Source organism: Teleopsis dalmanni, chromosome 1 (assembly GCF_002237135.1).
Source record: "Teleopsis dalmanni isolate 2A chromosome 1, ASM223713v2, whole genome shotgun sequence".
NCBI lineage: Eukaryota > Metazoa > Arthropoda > Insecta > Diptera > Diopsidae > Teleopsis > Teleopsis dalmanni.
The window spans coordinates 19064153-19091990 of record NC_051846.1 but is presented as its reverse complement, the minus strand read 5'-3'; the positions used below and the strand labels follow the sequence as shown (position 1 = coordinate 19091990).

The 27838-nt window shown below is 28.8% G+C and overlaps 4 protein-coding genes across 6 annotated transcripts in view; 3 read left to right on the top strand and 1 right to left on the bottom strand.

Moving 5' to 3' along the window:
• The first annotated feature begins 147 nt into the window (after window positions 1-147).
• On the top strand, window positions 148-15551 carry LOC119669706 (staphylococcal nuclease domain-containing protein 1). Its single transcript, XM_038079708.1, has 4 exons — window positions 148-630; window positions 11344-12178; window positions 13038-14470; window positions 14884-15551. The coding sequence occupies exons 1-4, from the start codon at window positions 520-522 to the stop codon at window positions 15295-15297; spliced, it is 2793 nt and encodes a 930-aa protein (XP_037935636.1). The 5' UTR covers window positions 148-519; the 3' UTR covers window positions 15298-15551.
• Window positions 15552-18000: 2449 nt separating this feature from the next.
• LOC119669708 (augmin complex subunit wac) lies at window positions 18001-19084 on the bottom strand. The gene is made up of 5 exons (XM_038079712.1): window positions 18873-19084; window positions 18753-18797; window positions 18403-18670; window positions 18229-18328; window positions 18001-18173 (listed from the first exon to the last, which is right to left on the bottom strand). Exons 1-5 carry the CDS (start codon window positions 18874-18876, stop codon window positions 18063-18065), a joined length of 528 nt encoding a protein of 175 aa, XP_037935640.1. The 5' UTR covers window positions 18877-19084; the 3' UTR covers window positions 18001-18062.
• A 1258-nt stretch (window positions 19085-20342) lies between these two features.
• Window positions 20343-23045, top strand: LOC119669707 (iron-sulfur cluster co-chaperone protein HscB-like). Of its 3 annotated transcripts, none has more exons than XM_038079711.1 (4): window positions 20343-20483; window positions 20616-20931; window positions 20992-21104; window positions 22541-23045. In XM_038079711.1, exons 2-4 carry the CDS (start codon window positions 20623-20625, stop codon window positions 22926-22928), a joined length of 810 nt encoding a protein of 269 aa, XP_037935639.1. In that variant the 5' UTR covers window positions 20343-20483; window positions 20616-20622; the 3' UTR covers window positions 22929-23045. The 3 variants fall into 3 exon arrangements, with proteins under 3 accessions (XP_037935639.1, XP_037935637.1, XP_037935638.1); XM_038079709.1 differs by having other exon boundaries at window positions 20612-20931; XM_038079710.1 differs by lacking the exon at window positions 20343-20483 and having other exon boundaries at window positions 20526-20931.
• A 386-nt stretch (window positions 23046-23431) lies between these two features.
• Window positions 23432-27838, top strand: part of LOC119677763 — a 30550-nt gene continuing 26143 nt past the window's right edge. Inside the window, exon 1 of the mRNA XM_038089259.1 lies at window positions 23432-23574. The gene's annotated coding sequence lies outside the window, so the exon portion shown is untranslated. The remainder of the gene's footprint in view (window positions 23575-27838) is intronic.

Sequence of the window (27838 nt, the reverse complement as noted above, 5' to 3'; positions counted from 1 at the left end):
GTAATTCCAACAATCATATATAATTTATCTGTACTAAAAGGAAAATATTTTCCACAAATATTTTAAAAATTTATCAAAAATTGTAAAATATTTGGAAAATTTGGTAGCACTGTTTTTAATGACATTTAAAGATAATTTTTTCTTTGAATTTTGTCATCGTGGCTACTTTCTTTGTTGTTGCTTCATTACAAGCTGCTTATGTTGACAGCTGCGCATTTAAAAATATATTGTACTCTTTCTAACGAATTAACATTAAACGAAGATAGCAACTTTCAATGCATAGTTGAGATACCATTGACAAGGTTTCAAGTTGATATTCAAATTTAATGCTGTCAAACCGATTATAAAGTTCGCGACGGGCGGAGGTGCGTTTAGGTTAAAACAAGAAAATAGTTTCTTGGGGAAAAAAATCATATTTTTCTTTGAAAAATAATAAAAATTTGCAAGTGCAAATTGATTAAGTGATTCCAAACAAATTTCTAAAATACTGAGGATACACCCGCTTTATTAAAAAAAAATATGAGTGCAGCAAATGTAGCAACTGTTCCGGGTACTGGTTCTGTGCCGAGCAATAAGGAAGGTGCGCCAGCGGCGATTCCAGCACCGATACGTAAAGGCATCGTTAAACAAGTAAGTGCAAAAATGAATACCAGTTTAATTAATTGAATTAAATATAATTGATTTAAATACCCTAAAATTCCAACACATTTTTCATTGAAGTACAAAAGAAACGCGTGCACCTAAATTCGTTGATGTGCGAGCGGGACAAAATAATTGCGTTTAAAGTACGTATGACACGTCAAGAAACACGAACAGGCAAAATGAAAGTTGCACGAAGGTGCCAACTTGGCAGATTAAAAGTCATTCGTTTTCGTCTTGCCGGAGCCGCAACAAAAATAAGTACATAATTAAATAGGAAAGAAGTTTTTAACAAATGTAAATTAAATTATTTGCATAATGTCAAAGAATTCAAGTGCGATGCCATATTGATTTGAACATATATCAAATATGTGCTTTAATGAATATATTTTGATACATAAAGAGAGAGTAGAATTCATATATGTCAATAGTAAATGCAATGTATGGTTCCACTAAAATTTGTATGTAGTATGCGGCATTTGCATGGCCATTCTGAATAGCATGCCTATTGGATAGTAACGTATTATTTGACTTAATAGGCTGGTCTAATAGGTGGTCTGGTTCTTACCTAAATACAGTTTTGTACCTGTTTTTTTCACAGGTAAATTTTGCGTCTTTAGTTGTGAAACGAACTGCTATAAACTCTTATTTTTATAGAATTATGTATGAAAAATACTATATACCATTGCAGTTAATGCTTAAAAGTATTTAATATATTTTAAAATGTTAAATACTTTTAATATATGATAATGAATGTGCATAAGGGGCGACAACATCTTTAACTGAAACTATATGGCGCGAAGAATTTATTTTTAAACAACTTTGCTTATTACTACAACTTTTTTTTATTGTTTATATTTAAAAACAACATTTTTCTTATACTTTTATATAAAACTATAATAGTTTTTTTTTTTTATTATAATCGTCTATCTTATACTTGTCCCATGCCCTTTACTATACAAAAAATAAATCCGATATGTATTTAAATATTTTAAATAAAAATATAAATTTTTATGAAAATAAATTTTTAACTAATATTAAATTTAGTAATGAACAAAAAAATACACTTTCACTGCATTTCGCATTATGCCAAGAATGAATAAGTAAGTTTCTTGCCGTTGTTGACCACTGTGGCAAATGCTTCAATCAAAAGGCATAAGTTCCACAATACTGTTGATATCTTTGCGATTTACTCTTATGTTTTGAATGCCAATGGGCAAACCTCTTCACTTTCACCTTTCATTAAATTTTAACTTACAAATATTAAATACGAAAATCAGGTTTTGTATATAAACTTCACATATAACGCCAGCTAAAGTGAAGGTATTACATTTTGCTTTTCAATAAGTACAGAGTATAAAATATAAACGATTTTAAAATAGTATAAAATCACTATTTGTAATGTTTTCGGTTGTAATAAATAAAAATAAAAATTATTATTTATTAAATTTACTCATTTAGATGGTAAATTGTACTATATTTTACGTGCCAATTAAATTTGAACTATGTACTCTTCAGATATGCTTCCATCAATAATGCTGATCATAGATTCGTTACCGCACAAATATTTTTATTAGACTAGCGCATAAAAAAATTAATTTTTTTATATTAAAAATGTTTAAAGAAATGCTTTCGCTAGAAATTTTTTAAACATAACAATTTTGTTGCGTTTGTATTAACTGTATTTGCAGTTTCCATTAGGGTAGAGTATATTCATTCAATGGTATCAGAACTGCTCATTATTTAAGCTCTAGTGGATTTTGATGCAGTCGCACAACTTAGACTAACCTATAGCATTCTTCATGGATATATCGACACCTATTACATTGGCGCTAATATCAGTGAGATCGAATGTAAATATGAACTTACAATTATTCAAAAGAATGTAAATTCATGAAGATCTGTGTAAAAAGAACTGTCCTACCTCCTGTTCTCATTGAGCTTAGGATATAGCAGTATATGCTCAACAGTTATTGGTCACGCATAAATTATCAATTTCCAATGTGTACTATAACTGCAGCTTAACCTTCATAATGTCAACCATCTGTTTTTTTTTTTTTTTTGCCCAAACGCACACAAATCTGAGTTCAAGCTTCCTTGGAAACTGCTCCATAGGAGTGACTATGTTTCTATAACTCAATCTTGGTTGACTTCAATTTAATTGCCACCAATCCCCCGATTCATTCCCACTTCTACATGATCCCCTTCACTCTCACACAAGCAATAACCATCTACATCTTAACCTATGTATTCTAATTACTTTCATGTTACCCTAGTCTGCGGGTTACAATAGCCTACCCTAAAGTGAGTAGGCGGCGATTGTTTGTCTATACAAACAATTAGTGCTCTTATTAGTGCTCTTAGCTATCATTTCAAGTCTTGCCTTTTTTTAGTATGTATATATGAGCATTAACAGATTGCATAAAAGAAGTGTGGAATTTACTTAGTTATTTGCTTTGGGCACATTGGATTGGTTTTTTAAGAAAAAAAAAAAAAAGAATGTGAATGCATCTATGGGTTTTATGAGACTTCAAAGCATGTACACTGTTTTATAAAGCAAAAAAATATTTAGGTGAGCATCTTATATCGGATTAAGTAATTAGACTCTGTAAACTATGTTCAATACTAAAATTGATCGAGAAAATCAAGTGGAACTAATATCCTTTCTTTAAAAGGAGGAACCATTACACAACTTAATAATTGGGTTAATCATCATAAAATTGCCATAAAAGTAGTCGAACATATCAATTTTAAAAATTAACAAAACTGTATGGAACGTGTCATGAATACTAATTTTAAACTCGGGAATTGGTATAGCGTGACCAAGAACATGTGAATGTAATAACACTTTTAGTATTTGAATTTACGAAGTAATTTGTACATGAATTTTTTATTCTAGAAAAATAGAGATTTTGGTAGAGACTTAACACTTTGGTTTAATGGATAGCTTTCGTTCTCTCTGGAGAAATGACCTTCTTTAAAATAATATGCTATCAAATATTTTTTCATTAACCATTGATACAGTTTCAATACACCTTATTTATTTATTTAATACAGTTACTTTTCCAGTCAGTAATTCAAATAGCGCGCATATATACGACGTTTTTATAACATAAAAATGATAGTTTTTAGTGTTATTGATGTTATTGAACAATCTCTCATTATTTGGACATTTCGGTAATCTAGAGTATTCCTAAAACATGATTTATCAATATATTCAGAGTATACTGTAGCTTAAATTTTCATTAAAAATATTGGTTCTTACTGTAAAAACTGTTCCAAACTGTCAAAAAGTTCCAAACTATAAAATCAAAATGAACTATCTCATGACAAATCAGAGCTTTATTTGCTAAAGAGTTGGGATTTTTTTTTGCATTTTCATACATAATTTTAAATCTATATCAAAAGTAAATTTCGTCTGAAGTTATTATTTGATAAAATCCGGATATGAACTGTACTTCACGTATATATATGACAATGTATAGATGTAGTTTATGTAGAAAAATATTTGTTATCTGTTTAGTAGTTGATAAGGTACTTAATGTAGTTCAGAACGAAATATATCTTATCAGTTTAATGTAATAAATATAGAAAAGATTTACTTAACAAATAGAAAGAAATTTCATTTCAATGATTTGAGTTAATGTAATTTCACACAAAACAATTTTTCTACCTCAAATTATAATCCTTATTTCTCAGTTCCTAAACATTTCCCGCCAACAAACTGGAAGTGATATTTACTATATACTATCTAAATTTTTCAGAAATGTAATAAAAGACCGATAACCAATAAAATGTCAGCAAAACACTAAGTACTGAAGCATCTTCCAATCAAATAATAAAAAAAAAAAATAATAAATGGGTATTGAATTACATAGCATACATATCTACATTATTTATATTAAGCACTCTAGCTTTATGTAAAGTTTCTTTATTATTTTCATAAAAAAATCTTTATTCCTAATTAGTTCTTTATTCTATATGTTAGGTTAGGTTGAATTGGTGGTGTTGAACACCAAAGTCCAGTTTGAACCAACCAAAATAGTTTTTCATTTGATCTATTTTCATATTTAATGCAATCAAACAGTTCCTGACGTCTCAAATAGTTCTGAAAAGGTTCACTATTCTTTATCTCGTATTACTTTCAATCATTCGTCATTCATGGACATACCTTCTTTGGATCTATAACAAAAACTGCGTTCTTTTTTTTTGCCACTTAATTTGAAACGTATTTAATAAATTATCTATTAGTGTGCAAACACCTCTTAATTTCAACATATTAGGTAAATAAATTATATATAATTAACTTAATTGCATGTTTAGATTTATTGAGTTATATATTACATGCCATTTTTTTTTAACCATACGAGCAAAATAGATCACTTATATATTCATATCTAATAAATATTCTTGGAAGCAAAATTGATCTTTAAACGCTAGCTGTGTGCTGTCCACTAAGACCTTCTACTTTTTTTCGTTGGTACTTTAGATTTACGAAATATGATCAATATTTTTCAGTGGTATCATAAGTGACCATTATTTATTTATTTGTTTTTTTTTTTTTGGTTCACAAGGTCGCCACTTCAACCTAAACCTTGATCAGACAGGTCCAGAACTCACATATTAGTTGATTACACTGATTTAATGGAAAAATAAATAAATCAGAAAAAAATATATGTAAGAAAAAGTAATAAATAAAAAAATATAAAAAAAAAATATTTAAATAAAAAAAATAAATAAATAAGAAATATAAGCAAATAAAAAAAAATATATAAATAATAAAAGAAATGAATAGATAAAATAAATGATTAAGAAATATAAATAAATATGAAAAATAAATAAATAAAATGAAGAAAACAAATAGAATAAATAAATATAATAAAATGAAGAAAACAAATAGAAAAATAAATAAAATAAATGAAGAACAAACAAATAGAAAAATAAATAAATAGAAAAATAAATAAATAAGCAAAAAAAATAAGAAAAATAAATAATAAGCAAAAAAAATAAATAGAAATAAATAAATAAGAAAATTAAATGAATAAGAAAAATAAATAAGTAAGAAAAATATATAAATAAGAAAAATATATAAAAAAATAAGAAAAGTATATAAGTAAATAAGAAAAAGATATAAATAATAAAAAAAAAATAAATAAATAAAATAAATAGAAATAAATAAATAAGATAATTAAATGAATAAGAAAAATAAATAAATAAGAAAAATATATAAATAAGAAAAATATATAAAAAAAATAAGAAAAGTAAATAAGAAAAAGATATAAATAATAAAAAAAATAAATAGATGAAATAAATAATAAAAAAATGTAAGTAAGAAATATAAATTAATAGGAAAAATAAATAAAAATAAACAAGTAGAATAAAATAAATGAATAAGAAAAATAAATACATAGAAATATATAAATAAGAAAATAGAATAAGAAAGAGATATAAATAAGAAAAATAAATAAATAGGTAAAATAAATAAATAGGTAAAATAAATAAATAAGAAATATAAATAAATTAGAAAAATAAATAAATAAAACAAACAAATAGAAAAAAAAAAATAAATAATTAAATAAAACAAACAAATAGAAAAAAAATAAATAAATAAAACGACCAAATAGAAAAAAAAATAAATAAATAACAAATAAATTAACAAATAGAAAAAATGAATAAATAAAAAATATATACATTTAAGAAAAATAAATAAATAAGACAAAATAAATGCGTATGAAAAATAAATAAGGAAGAATAATAAATAATACTAAAGAAAATAATAACAAAGAAAAAATAAAAAAGATTTTACATAACATAGTGCCAAAAAAAATGTTTATATGCCCTATCCCAAAACATTAAACAATACTTATAAATATATAAAATTGGGAACCCCAATTTTGGATAAATAAAAAATAGAAAAATTTTTATTTTTTGCCATCTAAACTTTTTGTATTAAAATAGACTTCAACATCAATTAAAAAATAATGATAATTTTTTCAGTATTTTATGGGCGTCTTATCACATTAAAAGTCGAAAAAGTTAAAACAATAGAAAAAAATCGTTTACATCTGTAGATTTTTGCATTATAACATAGCACCTAAATTAATAAAGTCACCTCGACGCCTTGTACCTTAAAACATTCGTACTAGTTTCAGCTTTTATCTGATATAGAAAAAATCATAGAAAATGTAGGTCTAGCTTTGAGAAATTTTTGGCTGTAAGCTAATGTTATTAATTTTTGTTAATATGTAACAAACGTTTTTGTTTTACACTTTTAAGCTATTACATTTTAAAGAACTTTAATTTTTTATAACTATTTATTATTTGATTTAAAATTATACTGATAAAATAATTTGTTATTTTATTTTGTCATATATTCTTCATATATGTAATCCTTCGTACACTATCTGTATTCTATTACAATTATTTCAAAAATACCTATAAAGTTTAGTTTAACTAACCTCTCAGAAAAGAACAAAATATAGTATTTTTTAATATCATAAGCAATTTAGAAGAGTTAAGAAAAAATAGGGTTCTGTACTCCGCCTATATTTTATGCAAATAACTAACTCTAACTAAACGTTTTACGAATGAAGGGGTTTGTAGGTATATCTCTCGTTAAGGATTTGCTAATATCTAACGTGGGCAGAAACTCTCAGCTTTATAAAAAGTTTTATAATATTTTTCTTCTTCTCTATTTAACTATATATACAATTACTCTAATTAACTATATATACATTAGTGTTGTACATATTAATATTATTTTCTGATATATAATTTTTTAATTTAATTTTAATAAATTTTTTGTCCTTATTTTTTAAAAGTTCTTGTTTTTTTAATCTAGTACTTTACCAAAGGTATTTTAACCTTCATTTGACAAGTTAACATACATTAGGTTTCCATCAGTTGTCACCTTAAATAATGATTGCAGTGTTTTAAATCACTGGGAGTCTAGAACTCTGTTATCTTCTATTCTATTATTTTTAAAGATTACTTAATTTTAAATAATTTTTTCTTTGAATTTATAAAACATACTTCCGTTTTAATTAAAATATAATCTTTAGTTTTCTTATATTAAAAAGATTAATGCATTTCAAGTTACCACCGGGCAATCAAGAAAAATATTTGCACATGTATTTCTATTTTAAAAAACCATAAAACACTGATATCTGCACAAAATATCAATAAATTTATTCAATTCATAGATAATTTTAACGAATTTTTTACTTTTTTAGTTCATATTTTTCGAGCTCTCATAGATTGAAGAACGTCAGCATATCTATCTGCAGTCTAAAATTAATTCTATTGCTGATAAAAATTATCAGTAGAAATGTTTTTATATAAAAAAAATCAAAAAAAAACACCAACAGCCAGCCACATGCTGTACAAATTGATTTCTATGCGTCCCCCTCTCTCTTCCCCACTTATTAACTACCGACATTTTTAAATGCAACTTGTTGATATGTATTTTATTTCGAAAAGAAGAAAACAGAAAGAAGTTGAAACGTGTCAACGACTTCTCGAACCTGTTGATTGTGGCTGATATCAAAAAATAGGTTACAGTTCGGTTCAGATATTTATGGTAAAAAAAAAAAAAATTAATAACATTTAAATAAATTTGGAATTTTAAAATTTTTTTAAATATTATTAAATAATTATATGTCCTCCCAACTACACTAATTTCCCTTAAAAATGTAATAGATCTGTACAGTTTTATTTATTTGTGTAGTAGGTGTGTGTGTGTGCCCTTTTGTCATGGCTTTTATTCAGGAAATTTATTTATGCCCAAAATAAGGCAATTTTACAGTGAAAACTGGTTTTAAAAATTATTGTGGGCTTACACACTACACTACACTGCATTCTCATTTTCTTTAGAATTTAATTTATTAAAGAAATCTATTGTTGTTGTTGTTGTTGTTGTTGTGACATAGGAAAACATTTTGTATATTGAATTTATTTTATTTTATTTTATTTATCCAACAATTACCCGACCGTCGCTCCCAAATTGTTGTTGCAGTGCAGTAGTGTGTGCTTGCATGTGCTCGTATGCATGTATTTAAATCGTGTTTTCTTAGGTACACTGAGAAAACACTGCTGAGTTGCGTGCTTGAGCCCAAAGCCTCACTATTCTCCGTGTTTTCTTCAATGTAATTTGTGCTGTGTGTGCAACTGATTATATTTCGCTTCCATCAATTAACCGTTTATTGTTGTTATTTTGCTAGTTTATCATTTATCATTTGGCACTTACTCGTACATTTATTTTTGGGTAATTATTTTCTTGAATGTACCTTTTTAACCTTTTTGTCTGTAATTATTTTTTTTTGTGTTTTTATTTTACACTTGCATAATTTTGGTAAAAGCCACGTTAACGTTAACTTCACGCTTTCATTGGATAATTTTTTTCAAGCTGCTTGAGTTTTATTGGTCTTTCTTCCATGGCGATTATGTAAAATTGTTAGCAGCTATAATAACTCATAAAAAATTTTAATATTATTGCAGTTTGTAATTTACAAGATTTGTTATATAGTATTTACAATTAATCAAGACTTGAAAAATTTGGAAACTAAAGCTAAATTAATGAGTGTGAAAAATTGTTTAATAGAAATATGTTATGTTGTATTGTTATCCCTAATCATCTGTTCACCATCCATGAGAAAGTGAAAATTACAACTAAAGTAGTGAATACCACAAGTAGAGTAGTGAATACCACAACTAGAGTAGTGAATACCACAAGTAGAGTAGTGAATACCACAAGTAGAGTAGTGAATACCACAATTAGAGTAGTGAATACCACAAAATCACTATTGGGAGAAAAGACTTAAACCATCATATATTGATGTGTTAAACCAGAATTGTCCAAAGTACGGCCGTGGGCCGTATATTAATGTTTTTGCGGCCCACGACATATTTTTAATCTACTATAATTACTCAAAATTTCTTTTGGTGTGCTGGTAAAACTACATTATTTTATTTGTATGGTAGACCAAATAAATGAATTTAAATTTATAAATTATTAAAACTAAATTAAATATTATAACCGTATTTATAATGTTATAATGTATTTATAACAAATATGAATGTATATATTTGTTTCTGCGACCCTCTAATCTGTAAAGTGATTTGTATTGGCCCGCCATCGCATCTGGTCTGGACCGCAATGTGCTAAACAATTACTTGTCAAATATACTACCTGAACAGATACCAGCTTCGCATTGTGTTCTAATGCTATATCTAAACTCACTACAATTTTCAAAATTCTTAATATATTCTAACTTTTTCACTAACTAACTAACAAATTTTTATTCTTGTCTACGAATAAGAAAATAATACATATTCGATGTCAAACATAAAAATCATACCAAAGTTAAGTCAGTGTATAGGGGTAAATTCTTCCGCCTTGACCAAGGTTGCGTTCAATTAAAATCACACTCATTCTTAATCCACACTTGTTCCCAAAAAAACCCAACCTCTTTCACACTACCTTTATCTAACCATATGTATACTTAGTAGTAAAATCTTACATATTATCTATCTGCCATACATAGATCTGAACAGGTTTACGCTATATTTTAGTATCTACGCTTTGTACAATTAAGTAAGGTTATTATGTTCAAAAGTAATTACATACATATTGTTTATAAATTTTTCCTACTTACAAATATATATATATGTGTTAGTGAAAAAGGTATACCAAAAACTTTTGCAAATTCTAGTTAGTTTAGACGCACTTTCCTAAAAAAAAGACGCACGTCATTCAAATCTACCATGTTTCCATCAGTCTCACTTAGGCAGTTTAACTCATTACGGCCGCTAATGAGGCTAATATACCATACAAAGAGCTTTCATATAAATGCGTTCATTATAAATAAATCAACTAATTTAAGGCGAAAAGTGTGGAATGCAAGCTTTAAAAATAAATTCCTCACAGGGAAACTTACCAAGATTTGAAATATTTATCATTTGTTTTATTTGTGAAATATAAATAAACAAGCTATTTCACATGCATAAATCAACTTATGCCAATGGAAACGAAACTTTAATAAGTCGCAATGTATCTAATATCGTAAAATTATACCATTTGTATAAGAAAATATATATTTTCTCAAAATAATTTCCGATATAAAAATGTAATTATTGATGTTATATTTTATCTCATCCTTTGTCCTTTTTAAATCGTGATCCGGACAGACGGACGCAAGTAGAATATGTAATGTAACCATGTTAAGAAAGGAAATTATCCTCAAAATATCCTTATCAAAGGAAAGATCACCTGTTGACTTAAAATTAATTTCAAAGTAAATTTTTTTTTTCACATTGATGTAAATTGTAAATTATTTTAAACTTAATTTAATATTGTTTAAGTTTATTATTTAAAATTTAACGATTTATAAAATTACTTTATTAAATAAATAAATTAAAAACAAAATATTTCACAATTTAACTAAATTTTTTATAAAGACACTGCCGCCCTCTAGTGTACACAAATTGCTTTTAAAAGTTTTAAATTGTCGAACAGCTGTTCTCGCTCACAGTCGTTCACCATATTGGCTGTCAAACTAGACGGGCACGTGTTCGTTCGTTCTGTCTATTTTGATATTACTTAATTAACCTTATTGTACTTTTGACTATCGTCTGCTCAACGTGTTGGTCTTTTAGTGCATTTAGGAGGAAAACGTATATAAATTTTAATAATATTATTTTCAATAGGTGTTATCCGGTGATACTGTCGTTATCCGCGCTTCTAAAGGTGCACCACCACCAGAAAAGCAAATAACATTTTCTTACGTGGTTGCACCAAAATTGGCACGTCGTCCAGGTTCTGGCGGTGAAGAGTCAAAGGATGAACCATGGGCTTGGGATTCGAGGGAGGCCCTACGTAAAAAGTTAATCGGTGCCGAAGTGACTTTTAGCTATGAAAAACCCCAGAACTCAAATCGAGAATATGGATTTGTTTGGCTTGGAGATAAAGAAACCGGCGAGAATGTCGTTGAGACTATGGTGAAAGAAGGCTTAGTGACTGTACGTCGCGAAGGCCGTCAAACTCCTGAATCACTAAGTCTTATCGAATTAGAAGATCAAGCAAAGAGCGCCGGTCGTGGTAAGTGGTCATTTGCGGCACCAGTTGAAAAAATACGTCACATTAAGTGGACACAAGAGAATCCTGCGCATATGGTCGAAATCTATAATGGCAATCCTGTTAAAGCAATTATCGAACATGTACGTGATGGTTCCACAGTGCGTGCATTTCTACTGCCTGATTTCTATTACATTACCTTAATGATTTCGGGTATACGTTGCCCTGGTGTGAAGTTGGATGCTGAGGGCAAACCCGATCTAAGCGTGAAAATTCCATATGCCGATGAAGCACGTTTCTTTGTAGAATCACGTTTATTGCAAAGAGATGTAGAAATTCGTTTGGAATCCGTCAACAATGCTAACTTTATTGGCACAATTATACATCCCAAAGGAAACATTGCCGAAGCCCTCCTACGTGAAGGTTTAGCCAAATGCGTTGATTGGTCAATGGCAGTCATGAAAGGCGGTGAGTAAGATTTTTATTTTCCCTTCCACAATAATTGCATCACACAATTGAATTAAAGTAAAAATTTTTTTTGTGCTTTTATTCATTTCAAAACGATGCAAGAGTAAGCTGGACAGATTCAAGGTGTTGTTGCATCTTTTAACTTTGCATTAACATTAGTTATCATGTCCACAGTTACTCTCGAATACAAATTTGTTAAATATTTCGTATGCATTCCATTTGGAACATGAGTACCTTTTTGGGAAAACCTTATGTTTGTACTCTTGCTTTTCCAAATGTTGTGCTAAAACAAAGACGGACACCAAGATTTTGGGGTTATCAATTGGCAACAAAATCATTTCACCCCGTCAACATGTATTAGATGATAAATGAAATAAGACATTTTATAGTATGTTTTTATATATATAATAAATTTTTTTGTTTATATAGATATTTTGTTTTTATATATATATTATGTTTCTATATATATTATGTTTTTATATATAGATGTTTTTATATTACATGTTAATATATATATTTTATGTTAATATATATATAATATATTTTATTTTAATATATATATATAATATATTTTATTTTAATATATATATAATATAATTTATGTTAATATATATATAATATATTTTGTTTTAATATATATATATAATATAATTTATGTTAATATATATGTAATATATTTTATATATATAATATATTTTATATACATAATATATTTTATATACATAATATATTTTATATATATAATATAATTTATATATTATGTTTATATATATATATATTATCTGAATATATAGATAATATGTTCATATATATATAATTGTTGTACTTAACTAATATATTCTTTTGTTTTCTTCGTTAGGTGCTGATAAGCTACGTGCTGCTGAACGCATCGCTAAGGAGAAACGCCTACGTTTATGGCATGACTATCAATCAAGGGCTCCAACTTTCAAAGAGAAAGACTTTACTGGAAACGTTGTTGAAGTGTTTAACGGCGATGCCATTAACGTAAAACTGCCAAACGGTCAAATCAAGAAAGTTTTCTTCTCTTCCATAAGGCCACCACGCGATAACCGATCAGTTGTCGGAGCCGATGGTGAAGAAATTGTAAAAGCTCCACCACGTGGCAAAAATTATCGTCCCCTATATGAAATTCCTTCCATGTTCGAAGCACGTGAATTTCTTCGGAAAAAATTAATTGGCAAAAAGGTACAATGTAATCTGGATTATATTGCACCCGCACGCGATAATTTCCCCGAGAAATATTGTTACACTGTACTAATCGGTGGACAAAATGTAGCCGAAGCGCTCATATCTAAAGGTCTGGCCACCTGTGTGCGTTACCGTCAAGATGATGATCAACGTTCCTCTGCTTACGATCAATTGTTGGCTGCAGAAAGTCAAGCTATCAAGGGTTTGAAGGGTATGCATTGCAAGAAGGAGAGTGCGCCATTACGTATCAATGATCTAACTGTAGACCATTCCCGCATCAAAGTTCAATACCTGCCATCGTGGCAACGTGCTTTACGCACTGAGGGCATTGTCGAGTTTGTTGCCAGCGGTTCTCGTTTACGTCTATATGTGCCCAAGGATAGTTGCTTAGTAACATTCCTACTGGCTGGCATATCATGCCCACGTTCGTCACGTCCTGCATTAAATGGTATTCCCGCACAAGAAGGCGAACCCTTCGGTGACGAAGCTTTGGCTTTTACGAGGGATCGTGTGCTACAGCGAGATGTATCCGTGCATATTGATACCACTGATAAGGCCGGCTCCTCTGTCATTGGTTGGTTATGGACAGACACTAACGTTAACCTGTCGGTCGCTTTGGTTGAAGAAGGTCTAGCCGAGGTACACTTTAGCGCTGAAAAATCCGAATATTACCGACAGCTTAAAAACGCAGAAGATCGTGCGAAATCTGCAAAGAAAAACATTTGGGCTAACTATGTTGAACAGGTTGTCGAGGAGAAACCTATAGTTGCGGAAGAAGAAAAAGAGGACAAAGCACCTGTCGAGCGTAAAGTTAATTATGAAAATGTTATTGTTACCGAAATAACTGCAGACTTAACATTCTTTGTGCAAGGAGTTGACAACGGTGGAAAATTGGAAGCTCTAATGGCAAAATTGCATGCAGATCTACAGTCGAACCCGCCAATCACCGGTGCGTACACACCTAAGCGCGGTGATTTGTGTGCTGCTCAATTTTCTGCCGACAAGCAATGGTATCGCGCAAAGGTAGAACGTGTGCAAGGCCAGAGTGCTACCGTTTTGTACGTTGATTATGGCAACAAGGAGGTAAGTGTAGAAAAATGTTGCGTTGCATTTACTAGGCAAGTTCCTTAGATCCGTTTCCGTTTAAAAGCGAAGCGTTTGAGTCATAAACTTGCTAAAGAAATATTGCTTAAAAACTCTTATTAGCGGCGTTATCCATTGTTCAACGTTTGTTATGAACGTAAACTCAGTGGTCATGACACTTTCCACAATAAGTGGCGAATGCAATTGAAGCAATAGGAAGCGTTGAAACAATATTTTTTTGTTTCGCTGCGCTGATGGTTGTGGAGATGTAGGAGTTACAATAGTTGGACGGTAGACTGCTGAGGTTCAAACTGGTTACGTCGTTTCAGTTTTAAAGCAACAAAATTTCCTAATAATTAAAATTGTTTTTTTTCTGTTAACAAAAATATATTAATTCCATTTTATGCTTGCAGGTTGTACCGTTTAACAGGCTTGCTTCGCTACCACCCTCCTTTACAAGTGAAAAACCCTACGCAACCGAATACGCCCTTGCACTCGTTCAATTGCCCTCTGATAACGAAGACAAAGAAGAAGCTTTACGCGCCTTTGCAGAGGATGTTCTCAATCGTAAAGTACAGCTTAATATTGAGCTGAGGCCTGCTACCGGACCAGCACTAGTAACTGTACATGACCCAGCTACTAATGTTGATATTGGTAAACAATTGGTTGCTGATGGCCTGGTACTCGCTGAGAAACGTCGCGAACGCAAACTCAAGGAACTTGTTGAGCAATACAGGAATGCACAACAGGCAGCATTAACCGCCCATTTGGCCATTTGGAAGTACGGCGATATAACTCAAGATGACGCGCCTGAATTTAGCCGCTAAAATGAATTCGCCGTATGTAACAGCGAATTGGTTGTTTGTCTGCCACGTACCCGCCCTTCAGAAAATTTTAAACGTAATAAGTAAAATTTTTATTTACAAAAAAAAATCGTTCAAAAAAGTAAAACAAAACAAAAAAAGGAAAAAACTGCTCATAATTTAAATAAAATCTGCAAAAACAACAAACACAGCGCTACACAAACATATGGACACAAACACTCATCGTCGTTGTTAACCAATTTCTCAAAAAGCTTCCATTACGAAAACACAAAAGAAATAACGTAATATATATATATACATTAATATATATATTTTATAATAACTATATTCTTTTTCAAAATTAAATTTAATAACAAATATTAACTAAACGATTTGATGGAACATAATTTTTGCTGTATTTACAATTTTTTTTCTTCTAATTTTATGGTTTCATAGTGTTCAATTTTTTAACTTTGATTTAGTAAACTATTTGATATATATGTAGTAATATATACATTTCCCAATTTTATATATGTATTTTCTTTTGAATTGAAAACGTTTTTTTTTTTTTTTATATAAAAACAATTCATTTCGCAATGAATTATATGTTTAATATCGATTTATTATATAAAAATAAATGAATTAGAAATTATGTACGGGTAATTTTACAATATATATTATTGTTATTATTAGATAATGTTAGTATAATAACAGAGGTTAAATAATCTGCCCAAATAATAAATTGGTGCATGAGAACAATAAGGCCATTATAATGTTAGCAATAAATGTAGTATAAATTAGTATAGTATAGCACACATTGCATTTAGCTGGCAACCATCTTTATACAGATTCTGAAATGTAATCTTGTAAAATATCATAATCAACTGCTGTTCAAGCAATATCTCAGCACGCCACACAGATGGACATCATTATGTTTAGTAGAACAGTCTCTTCAAACTCAATAAATCCTACAAATAATGGGGAATCAAATTAAATTAAAAAAAAAGAGTAGACGTGAAAATTGCCCAGCAGTCGGTACTGCGGCCAGAAGAGACCTATTGTACCAGTTTCACTATTGATTAAACAAAGCCCCTTAAAGCTTTGTGAATAAAGTCTAGAACTAAATCTGGAGAAGAGTTCTTAATCTGTTCTGGTGACAGAAATTCTTTATGAAACAGGTTTCTTCTGTGCGTTATTAAAGCTGAACAGTCACAAAGAATGTGCATGGTCGTTTCCTCGTCTTCGAGGCATAATCTGCATTCCGAGTTAGCAGATAATTGTAGTTTATGAAGGTGATATTTCAGACCATAATGACCTGTAATGAAAGCTGTTATCAACCTTAAATTGGGGAAATGGGAAATCAAAGTAATTGTCATTAAATGAATAATGCAATACATTAAGAAGTTTTTTAATTTCAATAAAAATAAACTTATATAGGTTAGATTGTATTGAAGTGATGGCCTTGCGTACCAAAGCCAGTTTGAGTACAAGTAACGGGTGATTGTTATATCGCAAATTAAGGTTTTTCTATTTATATGCCAGATTAGAATGATTACGAAGAAAAGTTATAAAGATAAGCACTGTGATCTTTAAAAGATATAACTCACGCGTTCATTTAAAAGAGAACTAACCTGACAAGTCTATAAACTTGGTAATGTCACTAATTTGAAAAGAACACACATAGATTTATAAGTATTAGTCTTATTTAACTCTTGTTTTTCGCAAGAAAACTCAGAATCTAAACAAGAATACTTTTAAAGTAACTTTAACCCACAATATTTACGACTATTTTTAGCTTTGAATTTGAATATGGAATAATAATGGAGAAAATCCAATTAGGAAACTATCTATTGCTTTCTTTACACATAAGTTGGCTTTTAGCAGTAAATAGGGACTCCATTTCCAGCATTTCTTTTGTGCTATTTATTCTACAAGTCCGTATTGTCTTATTAAATGAAGGACGGATATTAAATGGGTAAACGGTATTTAAGGTACGCCAATTAAAAACCATATTATAAGAATCTAAAAAAGTGAACTACATACTACTTTTTTGAAAAAAAACGAATACCAATCCTACCTTAAGAAAAGATTTTAAGAATGGTCATATTTAGATTCTAGAATGAAATCTATCAACATGTTATGATACTTCTAAACATCGCACATATTTACTCATTACCTTTGACCAAAAATACGAAGTCGTGATACAATATACGTATTTATGCATCGCTGAAAAATAAATGTCCAACTTTGGAGTAGTATTTATCATAAAAATATATATATTATTATATATAATAATGCGTATACCGTATAATAGCTTTAAATAAATTTATTTCATAATAGAATGTGGAATAAATATTTTAAATAATATCGATTCCAACAATTAAAAGGCTATCAAAACGCTTGAATAGAATAGTATTAAACCAAAAACTCTAAATTTTGAAGATATTAGGACATTATTCTACAGATGGTTTAAAGAAGACATGAATTGCCATAGAAAGTGTAAGGTATTGTTGTAAATTACATGAATCTACTGATGTGGTTTCTTAAGGGTGTGGCAAACGGTACTTTGTCGTCGAATTTGACGAATGGCTCCCTGACATACTTTCCGCCATTCCTGGACGAAAGTAAAACTTGCTCTGCCAGTTGGTTATCAAATTCGTTGGTATATGCTTCCCTGAAGTAATAAATGATACAATTATTTCTTGAAGACCAAATCATTTAAAGCGCATAATGTTTATTAATATTAATAGTCTAATAAAAGCAAAAATAAAAAACAAAAACAATATTAACTATTTTTTTTTATCCTTCATTTTTTTCTGTTTGGAGTTATAAAGTTCTAGCATATTTATGTCATCAATTAATTCATCAATATTTAGATCTTTCGGTAAAGGAACTTTGTTCTGAAAATTTAATATATTAGTTTTATTTATAAAAAGGAAAATAAATATGACTTACATGGCGTTGTTTTAAGTTAGCAATTTGTTTTTCTACGTCGATTATGTTTTGTTTAATTTGTTCTTCAGACTTCAAACTCGTATCAACATTTGTAATGAATCTATATTAACACAACAAATATTTTAGAATACATAAAATATATTATAGAATTTGTTTTAAAAATATGAAGTTTACTTTTTTAATGTGGCAATTTCTGCATTCTGTTTAGCAATTTCAGCTTCTAGCTCCTTGATTTCACGGTTCCACATAGACACCAACATACCATTTTCGATTTGTTCCTTTTTCTTACAGTGATAATATTCCTTTAAGTGGGTCGGACTAATGTCGTTCAGGTTAGTAACTCTCTGCAGTTCAACGCATTCGTCAATCGATTCTAAAAGACTTTCGGGCAGATCACATATTTCCAAACCAAATTTTTTTAATTCGTTTTCATATTGTTGACCTGAAATACACATAAAACAAAAAAAAAACATAATTTTGTTGATTTTATGAATATTCCAAATAAACTTAAATATGAAACTTACGAAGTTTTGTTAATTCCTGCACCTCCTCCCTCAACTCCAAATCATCTGAAATTACAGAACAAATTCAAATATAACATTTTATTCCACACCCAATAATACAAAAAATCCAATTGCACACACCCATTTCTTTAAAATCACGAAAAAAAATCTAAAAATGTTTAAAATTTGTTTTTGTTTGCGGCCGACAATTATGTTTTGTACTGCAGCGCCTCTGTCGACAAAAAAGACTACTTAAATTAGTGCTACCAATGCACAAAATTTTAAATTATCTAGATTGCAAAGCTAATTGAACTTCGAACTTCTTCGAATTTATAAAACTTCCTAAAGAATGAGTTTTATACTATCAGGATTTCTGCTATCGTTTATAATCAAATACTTTTTAGACTTGGCCAACGTGAGCATGTTAAAGAGGGAGAGTAGTAAAAATGTATTTTCACAAACAACGATTATCGTGCAGCATACTGTGTATATATAGCTTATAACTGATATCCAATTCACGTGAAGAATTGACATTTAACTCCATTGTGTAAAATTATTCTATAGGGAGATGTATGTCAATTTTTCGTTGTAATGTAAGTATTTAATATTAATTCTGAAATTATCGGCGACTGTTATATAAAAATAAATTATTATATTAGAGCAAATTAAAAGTGTAAAAAATAAATACATACATATATTATATAGAATAGAATAGAGTATAGTCCTTTCTAGGAAACATTGATTTATTGTAATAAATATGTGTTATAATTAACACCAATACTGGCTGTTATAAATAATTGCAACTTATATGGCGTTTACACTGGCTCATTTCGACTGAGTAATTTGAAAGTGTTTACATTCATTGTAATTCATTTGTTCTCATTTCAAACAGCTGATTTTTCAAAATCAAAAAAATGTTAGTAATCGTTAAATATAACTTTAAACTACAATATAAACTGAAAACTTATTTTTAGTTTCGTTTGATTTATTTTTGGGAAGTAGAAGTTTCTAAAAGAGGTGCATCGTTTTCAAGGAAATGCAACCGTCAAACATTTGTTTACCTTTTTTTGTAAATATGTCAAAAACAGCTTTCTCAAACAGTCAAAATGCCATGGTTAACATTTATTTAGGGTATGTTCAATGTATTTATTTGCATTTGGAATATATTTGGAGCTCATTCTAATCTCTTTGGAACGCATTTATACAGAATGAGATACAATGGATCTCATTTGCGCTTGAGATTTTGTAAGTAAAAATGAGTCGAAACATTATATTTGCTTATTTCATTTATATGCTTAAAATTGTACATAAAGAAAGTAGAAAATGAATAAGAAAGCAGAAATAATTGTTTTTATGAATAAATCTAAAGTTTATGATGAATTAATTAAGAAATCATGTAGATTATATTACTTACATGAAACCAGGCAGCGATTGGTTGAACTGAAAAGGAAAATAATTCGTTGACAAGTATAACAAATGTCAAAAAGAACTTTTGATGTAAAGAAGGTTTGTTTAGTACTTACATCGTGTATATTTAGTATATATAGTTTTTAATATATTCAAATAGTATGCTTCGTTTTAATGACAGAAGATTTGGTATTGAAATAAATAGTGAAAATATGATCACGCGTTCGTATATATTCATTAACGTTGACTGAATAATGAATAAAAGTTTCAATAGCTTTTATTGTTTACTAATTTATAAAAATTTCTTAAAGGAATATTTAACAATAGGCATCACGTTTTTGAAAGGTATTGGTAGCACTGTTTTTATATCATTTTTTTTTCTTTTTTGTTGTGCTATGCACATTCTAACACATATTATGGAAGAGTTCATTATTTTTATCAATGTAATTAGATAATAAAAGCTTATCAATAAGACAGGTTAACGATGCGACGAGCGGCAGTGATTTTGCAAAATATATCTAAACCAAAAAATGTGAATGAACTGTGCCATAAAGTTTTATGTGCCAATGTACGCAGGGAATTCTCTACCAACTATAGTCACAGGTGGCCCAACGTGCAGGTGGAATGGGCAGCTAAAGAAACTCAGTCTAAAAATAGTGCCCATCAAGTACGAAACTATGTGCCATCAATTGGAGAAGCAGTAGGCTGTTGGAATTGCAAAAAAACAGGCGAAAGGAAACATTATATGCTCTGCGAGGAATGCGGCTTCTTGCAAGATGTTGACATGGAAATTGTAAATAACATGAAATATTATTAGAACTATTCAATTTTAATATTTGAATTATTTTTATAGAATTATTTCGATTTACTTAACTTCCCTAAGAGTTTTGAAATTGAACGACAGAAGCTAACACAACAATTTCGGAAGTTGCAAACTCTAGTGCATCCAGATAAATTCAGCAATAAGTAAGTGGGCGTTAAGTGTGCATAAAAGTTTTTTATTGGTTTTCAAAGTAAAGAAGTTACATTCAATTAAAGTTATATAAATATATTGCGGTAACTTTTAAGAAAGTATTGCTTTAAATCGGTTGTGACATAAAACAAAAGTAGGTGAGTTTATACCGGGGTTTTGAAGGCTTTACTTAAGCCTATTGGCCAATTGCGTTACCATATAATAACTCAAAGCAAATGTGATAGATCCAAAAAATATAAATTAAATTTGTCTAAAGCTATATTAAATTTAAACGAATTGATTAATTAAGTGTAACCGAACCCTTAACACATTCATACTCCCTAAATATTCGAGTTAGATAAAACAGTAAAATAATTAACTTTGATCATGAGAGTAATGACAAACATGCTCTAAAATATTCGCATGTAATTATTGTAGATAAACCTTATTTCAACTTTTCAAAAGTTTTTTTGGGAACTTTGTTAAAAATGGCGATCATAGCAGAGAATTTGAATAATCATAAAATCATAAAAATCTGCAGGTGTTAACGTTCTTTATTTTTCACTTTAAAAGATTTCAATTAACAGCACCAGATCGATCCTTGATTTAAATAATTCAGTAGGTATACAGAATTTTAATTTAACTAAAGTTGACACATATCGTTTTGAGTGACGCTTAAGGTAGCTTTCCACTGGACCAGTTAATATACTTGAGATTCAAGTAATTCAAGCAGTCTCAAGTAAGTTAACTGGTTTAATGATGTTAGTGGAAACATATTATGCAAATATCTATTATTTTAAACTATTATGGTTTAATATTGAATTTGATTTTTAAAGTCAATTATATGAAAACAACCATGCTTCTTAATAGAAGCTATCGTTATAAAGAGGTAATAGAGAGGTGTTTTGAGCAGTAGTTAATTATAACGGCAAAATTTTATTATTTAATAATTAATCGAATTTTTGGTTGACCAAACAGCTGTATCGTATATTGCCAAATACCCATCAGCAGTGGTGTTTTATAAATATTCCTTGTATTTAATAATTCATATATAATTTTTAGCGACCATTAAGTATCAAGAGTTGAACTTGTGCCCTACCAAATTTGAAGCTCAAAGTCAGTGTTAATTATCCAACTGAACCAAAGCCTTACTTGACTTGTATGTTCTAACTTGAAGTTATGTTAATTTTATGTAAAAGTATTATAGTTTTATTTAAGTATACAAAGAAAAATATTTATATTTAAATAATCTATTTAATTCGATGCTTCTTTAAATAAGTATTTATTTTATTTAATTTGTTTTCCATTATATTAATACATTTGAAATGTTCCTTTTATTATGTTGAAGCTATTTGAGCCAGTGCACTTGAGCACTTTTATTCTTTATTAACTCGAGGTATCTTCAAAACCCCTCTTTTAATTAATTTAATTAATTTTCATTTCTTTCTAGAACAACGCGAGAGCAAAACAATTCAGCCGATTGGAGTTCACTTATCAATAAAGCTTATAAGACACTACTAACACCTATTGATCGTGGTCAATATCTACTTAAAATGCAAGGACACGAGATTCCACAAGACAATAGTTCTATCAATAAAGAATTTCTAATGATTATGATGGAAAGAAATGAGGATGTAGAAGCTGCTAACTCTAAACAAGATTTGCAAAAATTATATAAAGAAATTGAAGTTGATCTACAAAATGAAATCACTAAATTGGAAAAATGTTTTGGTTTAGATGATATTAATGGTGCCAAGTCTGTGTTAGTGGAAATGAAATATCTATTAAGTATACAAAACAGTATAAAAAACAAATTGCAAACGTTAGTAGACGAATAATTATCAAACATAAGATATATGTAATTAATATATTTTAATATATTCAATACTAAAAATAACTTCAAATAAGTCATGTAAATTAGGTTATATATTCTTCTAAAAGTAATTTTTGTTTTTTGGCACTGAATGAAAGAATATTTATTATATGAATAAAATAAATTATATTATTTAAACTAAATTAATGTTCATTAAATTTATCTATAGTATTTGTCGTTACTATTTCAATGGCAATTTAACACGATAATGAAGTCATTTTTGTTATGTGATTTAAAGAAAAAGTGCAAATAAATGACGGAAATAAACAAATTGCAATGCCAGCGAGTTGGAAAAACAATAACAACACCACAGCATTTTAGTCGACACATCAGCTGCTCGGCAGTTTGACATAATGCGCGAAATAGAGCGCTTTTTATAGTCGGTTTGTAAATAAGTGAAATTAAAATGTTTATATATCGTGTTTATATATTGAAGTAATTTTATTAATTAATAAGTGAATAAAAATAAGCAAAAAATTAATTAAAATATTTTAGCAATACAAAAAAATTAATTGTGGATAATGATTGTGTTTTGATGTATTGAAGCATATTTTTTGCACTGGAAAATACAGAGGCAGGGTTGTTAATACTACCCCTTGTGGAATTTTATGGTAAGTATATGGAAATATATACAGTTATAAATTATAACAAAGTAAATATATACTTTATAATATATTTATATATGCAATTTTTAATAAAACATTTTTTTTTAAAAATAATTTATTTACTTTGAAATAAATAAACTAAAACAGTTTTGCAAAAACATATTTATAAACGGTTTTAGTTATAACTTTCTTAAAATATTAATAAAATAATAATTAAAATAATCAGCAGTAGGATTCTATATTCCTAACGAATAAAATGTACTCAACTTTTCATCAAATAAAAAAGAATTTATTTGCATTGAATACTTACATCTCAATATTGGGATTTTTTAATCCCTCTTCAACAGCTTAACTCAATTGTCTGGTATATTAGAGTCCCAAATTTAAATTAAATTTTAATTTTAGAAAATCACTAAAATTATTAACATTAAAACAATTATCAAATCACCCAAATTCACTAGCACACGAACTGTTATCAGATGTAAACCATTTACGTCGACTACGAAGATTTTCTACGTCGGATTTGCATACTAGGGACGTGTGCGAATTAGGCTAAGTTGATGCTAAATCAAATGGGAGATTTTTTGGGATTTTTTGCAATGCACACATTTAGCCATTTATCAACACCTATCGAAACATCACTACATTATCGGCACAACTTAGAATTTCCCTCATTTAGAACGCAACTTAGCCTAACTCGCATACGACCTAGAACCCATAATACGTGAATCGTATTGTAAATTCACTGATATTGAATATTTATAGCCAACTACTTATTCATTATTAAGTTAATTTTTAGCGGTGTTTACTACTAAATGTCTCGCATATGTCTTTATATCATTTTTTTAACCATATACATAAGTAATACTGATTGCACTTTTAAAGGTGATACTTACAAATAAAAAATTTGAAAAAAAAAATTGACGCAAATTAAAATCACAGTAAGGTGAAGTTGTTATACCGGTGATCCTAAGGATCCGCTTACACCTATTAGCCCATTGTGCATATAGAAGTCGAGCGTTTGAAAATCACATTCAACTATTCGCAAATCCTAAAATGCTTTCTGATCCTTTTTTTAATTTTATTTGTTATTGCATTGTATTTTTAATCTAAATAATTTCTCTGTTCCTTAAGCATTCTAAGAAGGCACAGGGCATCCTCTACCACATCTTCTATTTATCTACTCAGTTTTTACTAATTTCGTCGTGATTTTATTTTTATAAAATTTATTTAAATTGTATATTTTTGCGACAATATGTCATATTCTTTAATTATATGTGTAAAATTAATTAGATATACATATCAAAGCAATAAATTTATTAAAATGTGTACTGTACATAAACTGAACAAACTCAGCGTTCACATAAGCAGGCAGATAATGAGATGAATAGATTTCTCATTAGTGCCAAATACTCATTAAAATTATATTCTCCTTCTTTTTTTATTTAATTCATTATCGACAGAAAGTAGTACACTAACTTGTAAGCTCATTCGCTATGCGATCGTTAGTTATATACAACTAGCGACTAATATTAGACAACTAATATTAGATAAGTACTGAAAAACTAGGTTATTTTATTGTTAAATCTACTACACAAAATAAAGATCTTAAATTTAATAGTACTCGACTTATGGGCTTGAGGAACTGTTTGGTTATTGGTATAAATACAAAGTTTTAAGCTCGTTTTTTATGTTTTTATTTGTATTAGCTCTAATTGGTTGTAGAAACGGGATGGTCTATATTCTAGAACCACTTGTGTACACAGATCCCAATTAGCGACCATCCCTCCTTATCTAATCGGGTACAACAATAGTAATAGACAACAGAGTTCCTACATGAAGAAACATTTGTAAATCATCAGTGAATCGTCTTTTGTTTATAGTGTGTTATTGATATTGGGGCATCTGTATTCTGACGTCAGAGCGTTTAGTTCCACCTAGAAATTAAAGTTGGCATTTATACAGAGATATTATTTAAGATTGTATTAGTTTAAGACATTGTATTTAAGTTTTTATTTAAGATTGTAGTAGTAGGATATGAACCCAAAAAATTTCATTCTCTTAGTCCATAAGGAAATTGCCAATCCAATATATGTGTGCGTTGTTAAAATGAAAATAAATATAATAGTAAAATTATACATAAACTAACAGTTGTCAGTTATCAATTTATAGATAAACCATCCACAATAATGCGATCAGTTGTCCGTTGAGGTCTATCTGTCTATCCTTTTGTGACATACCTAGAGACATAGACATAAAGTATAGTAGGGCGTCCAGATTTTTTTTACCATTGCATGTGCTTTTAGAGATTTTACGGTGTCTAAACATTTTCCTTTCGAGTGTCACATTTATAATAAACCTTAGTGGACTAAGGGGAATTTAAACATAGATATCTAATACCTAATTTTTTTTTATTAGTATAGTCTTATATGTAGTAGAGATTTCAGACAGCAATGGTTGCGATTTATCTAAATTCTATAATCATAAGTTTAATATCACAGCTAACTTATGGGTACATTAAAATTAATTTTTGTATATTTGTTAAATGATAACACAAATAGTATTAAATATTGTTTATATATATTATAACAGACCTTCTCTATAATACCTTGGATTAGAGGGTGTTATACTGTCTTTTCGTTTTTGATTAAAATATGACACTTTGTAAAATAGTTTAATTAATGTTTGCTAAATGTATTTTCTCACACTATTTCAACGTGCTTTTTATTATCCATTAAAGTGCTTCCCAATAAATATTATTGTTTACATTTGCCGAGAGAAAATTAGTATTAGTTTGTTCATTGCAATAATATTTATATTCTCATTTTCTCAAAAATAAATATCAAAATTAATTGTTTAAATTATACTCATTATCAGGTGTGAAAACAATATTACGCTACATATGGCAATTCCAACTGGAGATCTATTTTGGTTAGATCGGGCTTTGATATTAAATACTATTAGTATATTTGTATTTCAAATAAAGTAAGTTTTAGATACATTTATATATGTTGTATTTAATTAAAATTTGAATATATTTCTGGTATATTAAAAATGAATTTTGGTTGGCGAAACTAATTTTTTAATATATTTTTTTGTTTGAATTAATTAGGTTAGATAGGGATTCCAAAATATCCTGCAAAATATCCGTAGTTTTAGATACATTTATATATGTTGTATTTAATTAAAATTTGAATATATTTCTGGTATATTAAAAATGAATTTTGGTTGGCGAAACTAATTCATCAAATTTAAGATCAAGCAAAGGTCAGGTTAGGTTAATCTAGTTGACTGTAAATCACTCATAGGGCATTCGGTCCCCTTCGAAACCAGATAGAACCTCTATGTATTATAAAGTTTTTTTTGCGATTTTAAGGAGTGGTTGAGTTTTATACCTGCTACTGAGGTACTAGGTATTTTTTAAAGACTTTTTTGAAATATGTTTTAGGCTTAATTTTAGTATGATTCGAACCTAGATCCTGACAGAGTAATTAAATTAAAACAAAAGATATTTGTGGTTTCAGAAGTAGCCGAGTCTGAGTTCTAAAACTACTCGTCTGTATAGGCGATCAAGTACCGCGTAATAGTCACACTCTAGGTATATATAAAATACAAGCTGCCACAAAAACAATAATAGAAATAGTAGCAACAGAAATCGACTGTAGGAGGACTTCGGAATTGTAATGAGTCAATGGACTCAGTGGGACTTTTTTCGCAACTACCGAATTTGCACACAGGGTAAATAGACAGCATTTGATACAGCTACAACTTTGTTAATCCTATCTTTAACAGCATCGCTAGGGATTCGGGGTTAGCACCGGTGCCACCTAACCTAGTACGTTAGTAACCTAAACTTGTAGTAGTTTTACAACTTACAAGTAAAACGAATTATGCCACGTTAGTATATGTATATATATTGATATAATAACTGTAGGACGCAATCAGTATAGAAAATTCAATCCAATCAATCACATATAGTATTTGATTAAAAGTAATATCCATTGATAATCTTTAATAATGTTAAATAAATCAATTAATTGCAAAAGGACATTAGTTAAAAACTTAGAATCCTTTTACCCGCTAATTCCTAGAATGATTTTACTATAATTTCCGACTTTAATACCAACATACAAAGGTTTAATATGAAATCATAAATGTTAGACTTTTACTAATGTCAATTAGTAACTAAAATTGATAAATGACGATAATCAAAGAGTGATAACATCTTAATTGTAGCATTTACGTTAAGTCGTAATGACTGTGTCATTTT